General features: G+C 39.6%; 1 protein-coding gene across 1 annotated transcript; it reads left to right on the top strand.

Moving 5' to 3' along the window:
- The first annotated feature begins 1,205 nt into the window (after positions 1–1,205).
- On the top strand, positions 1,206–5,040 carry LOC307257510 (G2/M phase-specific E3 ubiquitin-protein ligase-like). The gene is made up of 8 exons (XM_080036772.1): positions 1,206–1,240; positions 1,330–1,471; positions 1,593–2,203; positions 2,394–2,716; positions 2,851–3,032; positions 3,244–3,416; positions 3,813–4,027; positions 4,278–5,040. Exons 2-8 carry the CDS (start codon positions 1,343–1,345, stop codon positions 4,529–4,531), a joined length of 1,887 nt encoding a protein of 628 aa, XP_079892898.1. The 5' UTR covers positions 1,206–1,240; positions 1,330–1,342; the 3' UTR covers positions 4,532–5,040.
- The last annotated feature ends 711 nt before the right edge of the window (positions 5,041–5,751 follow it).

The following is a 5,751-nucleotide window of genomic DNA, read 5'->3' as shown; positions in this document are numbered from 1 at the left end:
TCCGGGGCATCAGAGAGCAGCAGTGCAGCCTCATTAAGAGCTAGCGTGATGCCACCCCGATATCAAACTCAGCATTATTTCGGGGGATGGACTTCAAAGTCAAGGAAGAGGTGAGTTCTTTTTTTATTTAAATCCTGAAATGTTAATGTATGTGCTGGGTAATGCGAACAGTTACTGCTTAAAAGCTAACGCTACCTAAGCGTTAGCTTCTCCTTTAGCATGCTAGTCTGTAGCAGTAAGGGCTAGTGCAATGTCAGAAAGCATTCAGGGACAGTCGGAAATTGTAGAATCTGACGAATATTACGGTCTTTTCAGCTTCTGACTGGTGTACGTGCGTTTTGTTGTGGTTGCTTTGGCTTTAAAAAAACAACATAATTCCTAAAGCCCAATAACGATACACACACTCAGGGTTATATTGTGTGGTTACATCAACATGGCAATACCCCTGACGTCATTATTAAGTCATTTATAAAGATTGCTTTGAAGGCCTCATGGTAAAAGTCACGGCCCGCCACTGGAAAGGAGGCTTATCAGGCCATTATATTAACAGTTATGAATAATGGTATGTGATTATTGTTGTTATCTGGCAATTAGCTGCTTTGGGAAAAACGTGTCATTGATCTAGTTAATGTATTATTGTCACTCTAATGAGGAGTGATTTACTTTTTTTCAAATATGTGTAGGCTACGTTTGCTGTTGTTGTTCTGTTGGCTTGTGTGCAAAACTGGGTGCCAAGTCCAGTTAAGGTTCAGTACAGGACATTAAAAGTAAAAATCAATGTAAATGTTTGACTGAGCAGTCTGGGTTAGGTCCACCATCTACAGACTCTTTTGGCATGACAGCTAAACATTAGCCGGGTTCTGTGTCAGAGATCCACAGCCATTGCCTAGTGACAGCCTTTAAATCAACGCTTCACATGATTGACACACATGCAGTCCAATAGTGTGGTGCACTATTTATGTTTTATATTACATTACATACTAATATTTAACACTAATATTACATTATTTTTATTTATTTTTTTAGGACCACTGTCCAAAATCACCCAGCCTTCAACAAGGATCTCATACTGTTACCTTATCCAGAATGGGGTGACGTTTGCAAGCACAAATCCAAGAGAAGGCTTCAGGAAAATGGATTTATTTTAAATGCCTTTTGAAATGAAAAAAAATTGGGACTTCAAGACTGTCATTGTGGAGATTAGGGAAGCATTCAAGGACAAGATTCCAGATGAAGTCAGGTATTGTCTAAATATTTGCGCTACTGTTTGAGTTAACTGCTGAAGAGTTACCAACAATATACTAGTATTTTGCCACAATTTTCTTTCAGTATTGAACTTTTGATGCCATGTGGAAATAAACTTGTTCCACCAAAACTGAGTGAGGGCCAGGAACTAAATGGCTTTATAGTTCACAAAGTGTTCAAGTCAAAGGCAGTGTACATCAGGCCATCAAGCATACTTCCAGTTCCAGTAAGCAATTTTATAAAATTTATATGAAGATATATACTTATTTTTTTACCTTTTTTGTTGCACCTTTTTTGACAATGAGCGTATTTTCTTTTTTTGTTTGTGGTTGTATGTTTTGTTTCAGTTTGATAGCTCAGATTCAGAAGATGGTGTGTTGGCTGACACAACATCCACACCCAGTGACCACCGACTTTCCTCTCAGACTCGTGACTCTATGACTACTAGGGCTAGAGGAAATCAAATTGCATCAAGCCTACAGGTTTCTAGTTACCCTGTCACAGGAAGTGGTCGAGCAAGCCAGTCCAGAGCAGTACAGCAAGCACTGAGCCCCAGCATGACCAGAGAGACCCAGTCCAGGGCAGTACAGCAAGCACTGAGCCCCAGCATGACCAGAGAGACCCAGTCCAGGGCAGTACAGCAAGCACTGAGCCCCAGCATGACCAGAGAGACCCAGTCCAGGGCAGTACAGCAAGCACTGAGCCCCAGCATGACCAGAGAGACCCAGTCCAGGGCAGTACAGCAAGCACTGAGCCCCAGCATGACCAGAGAGACCCAGTCCAGGGCAGTACAGCAAGCACCGAGTGTCATAGGCTTAGATAATGTTGTTAGCCAGACTCCAACAGCCAGCAATGAAGATTATGCTGCCTACCTGTCAATAATGACTTCTATCTCAGACCATTCATCTGATGATGAGGAATTGAACCAGGCAATTACGGCCAGTCTGGAGACTTATATGTAAGTTTCTGGGTGTTGGGAAATTGTTATAGCAGTGTAGTAATTGCAGATAAAACAGGGACAAAAAACAATATGCATCTAATCCATATACGTTTAGTTCGTTATGGTGGTCTCAATGTTTAAAAGTATGCTCTTATCCCTATCCTAATGTTTTTTTTTTTTTTTTTTTATTGTTTTTGTTTTTCTACAGGACAGACACACATCCAAACACTAAGTCAGCACAGGAAGTGCTCCTCAACCTTGCAGCTCAAATTAACAGTAACCAAAGATGCAGGTTTAACATTAACAGGTCGTCAGTTCTGGATGGAGCTATTCGTGGCTTCAAACGATTTTCCTACAGTCCTACCTCCCAGATGTGTGTCAAGTTTTCAGATGACTTGGGAATGGATGAAGAGGCTGTGGACCTTGGTGGCCCAAGGAGAGAATTTCTAAGATTGCTTATGGAAGCCTTGGCACTATCACCAATGTTTGAAGGGAGGGACAACAAATTGAGTTTGGCTCTAGACAGTACTGGTAAGTGTTACATCTTTTGTCCCAGTGTTGGAATGGATTTATTATGACTCCTCATGATCCCAACCCTACCTTTGTCACAGGTTTTGTCCCATACTTTTAATACCGTGTGTTTCATCAATGCGTTTGTCCTACAGCTCTAAGAGAGGATCGTTATTTCATCGCTGGACAAGCCATTGCTGTAAGCCTTGTTCATGGGGGTCCTTCACCAGGATTCCTTGCACCAACGCTGTATTCGTGTATTGTTGGTGGCAATTCTTCAGTAAAGCCTGTCTTCCAAAACATAGCTGATGCTGATCTTTATGAAAAGGTTAAAAAGGTAAATGGATTACATTAATCTTTAATACATTTTAATTTAATCTAGTTCAGTAATCTGGGATGTCCAACATAAATGGAGAAAATACTGAGTTATACTCAGCCAGTCTGATGTGTACAGAATTTAGCAAAGCAAATATGTGACACATAACCTGTTTGCCCAAGTCTAACTTTAAAATGTCAAATGTATTGTCTTTCTTTTGTGCTGTCTTAAGGTGTCAGAATGTTCTTCCTTGGATGAGCTGCTACACATCACAGAACCACTGCAAGATTATCTGGCAAATGCAGGGTGTCTCAGGCCGCTGAAATGCATAGAAGACCGAGACTTGCTGGTCCAAGACATTACCATGTTCCAGGTGGTCCACAGAGTTGCCGGGGCATTGGAAAGGTTTGTGCGACAACATTGCATATAAAACAAATTGAATGCAATGTTTGCAACAGTTTATTTTCTAAATATATTAAAGAAGTATACATATAAACAGGTATATGTGCATTGAAAAGAGTATTCCTTATAAAACAAACATTTTTGTTTGAGCAAGAATAAAAGAAACTCATTTCAAACAGTGCAATCAGAAACATTTAACTCTTGGTAAGTTACAGTAACATTTTTTAACAAATCAAAACATCTGCCTTTTCTCAAGTATTTGGAATGTATGAATATACAGTATTAAATATTGTCACACACATTAAACTTTCACTGCGCTTTCCCTCTTAGATTTTTTTCTGCATTGTTGAAGCAAACTAATTATCATTCAAATTCTTCTTTTGTCCTTGATTTGAATAGATTCAAGGAGGGGCTGAAGGTCCTTGGTGTTTTGGATGCAATCAGGATGCATCCAGAGAGTTTCAGGGCTTTAATGTGCCACGAACCATCGGCTCTCACTGCTGACATAATGGACAATCTTTTCCAAGTCCGGCTGTCAGAAGTGGGAAGCAACAAGAGAAGGGCAGAGGAACTTGTTGTACCGTTCTGGAGAGATTACCTGCAAGATGTCGAAGGTAAATACTAATGCTTTTATAGATTTATTTTTTATTTTTTTACTTTTCACTGTAGATAAACTTTATCTCAGTCTTTTAATTCTTTCTCCATATCCTTATATTCTTTCTTTCTTTCTTTCTTTTTACCGTCGTAATTACAATAATTTTTTTTACTAGCAAGATTTTTCAATACTGTATTTTTAACTTGGTGTCCTTTTAAATAATTCAGTTTTTTCTTTCTTGTGTTCTTGCATGTTTGACTGTGTTTCAGAGCTAGAGGGTCCATTGAAGCTAGGTAAAGTCCTTGCCTTTGCAACAGGGGCAAGTGTCATCCCTCCAGTTGGCTTTTCTCCTAAACCATCCATCGATTTCCTGCATCAACATTCCTCCAGTCCCAAACAGCGTTTGCCAATGGCGAACACTTGCATCAACTGCCTTAAGCTGCCACTGCTTGACACTTATGAGGATTTTAGGAAGACCATGGACTTTGCAATAAGTAACACGCAGGGTTTTGGTAGAGAATAACTGGAAGACATTATGTTCCAAGCATGTTCATGATGTTTGAGCTGGAACAACCACTTCTGTCTTTGTTAGTTAAGAAAAGCAAAGTTCAGGAAAAAAGTAAATCTTAAAGAACACGTTTTCAATACTTATTAACCATTATACCCATTTACTTGTTCTGACTGAGTAATTAGGAAAAAAATTAAGGTGTTGTGACACAGTGGTACAAAAACAAACAAACAGATGTTTTAACGGTTGCTTTTATTCTGTTACAAAACAAAGTGTGCTTAAAAGTTCCTTGCCACTTAATGTCTTCTGCAAACCAAGTATTTCCAGCAAGAGTGTTTACCGTTCACTAAGAACATTCACCAGACCTACAAATAATTGTATGCCATGATTACCATCATCACTCAATGGGACAAATGCTTCTTGAATTATGTCCATAATGGTTCGATTTACATTAAAGTCATTTGCCGGAACGACAATGTTGTTTTCTGTCTGAAATGGTAGGTGGGGGCCTTCATTGATTCCAAAAGTCTCATTTGAAGTCCTTTCAAAAATGTCATCAATGGCCAGGTTTCCTACTCCAGCACTGTTCAGAACTCCTCTCTGCCACAGCTGTAGAGGAGTTTGTCCACCTTCTGTAGATAATCCATGGTGGTTCCACTGATTTTGGAACTCAGCCGCTGACCTTTGAACTCTTGGTAAGTAGATGTAGTGAAGGCAAAACAAATGGAGTTCATTTGTAGAATCCAATATGCCCTCATTTTCCATGAAGGTAAAAAGGTTACTATAATGAAATGAGACAACTCTGTTAAGCTCTGCCCACAGCCGTTCTATTCGCTGATTATGGACACTTCGCCCAGTGATGACACTGCCTCTATTTAATCCTCTTCTCTCTAGCATATATCTTGCAACTCCTGTATTCTCCATGCCATGGTCACAGCGTATTCTTGAGGGTAGACCAAAGTTGTGTACACCAACGCTAAACAGACTCAAAACACTTATTGCCCTGTTGTTATTGAGGCACTGCAAATAAATGATGGTACGGCTAAAGCCGTCAACGCAGCCGTGAAACACCATCCTCCATCTCACCAGCTTATGGTTGCTATCTATATGCCTGTAGGGGGAAAAACATTTATATGAATGGTGATTATTGTTAATGGATATTGCATAATTAGAATGTTTTAATCAAATAACATGACTAACAACATGAATTCAGTTCAAGGCAGATGTTAAAGGAC

The sequence above is a fragment of the Ammodytes marinus genome (assembly GCF_949987685.1).
Source record: "Ammodytes marinus genome assembly, chromosome: 11".
Lineage (NCBI taxonomy): Eukaryota > Metazoa > Chordata > Actinopteri > Uranoscopiformes > Ammodytidae > Ammodytes > Ammodytes marinus.
The sequence above is the reverse complement of the archived record's forward strand: the minus strand, read 5'-3'. Positions and strand labels throughout refer to the sequence as shown.

Bases quoted from the DNA above. Each gene is read 5' to 3' on its own strand.
- LOC307257510 (XM_080036772.1), top strand. From the start codon at position 1,343: ATGCCATGTGGAAATAAACTTGTTCCACCAAAACTGAGTGAGGGCCAG. The intron at 3,033-3,243 runs GTAAATGGATTA...TGCTGTCTTAAG, and splicing joins TTTATGAAAAGGTTAAAAAG to GTGTCAGAATGTTCTTCCTT. The intron at 3,417-3,812 runs GTTTGTGCGACA...TGATTTGAATAG, and splicing joins GTTGCCGGGGCATTGGAAAG to ATTCAAGGAGGGGCTGAAGG.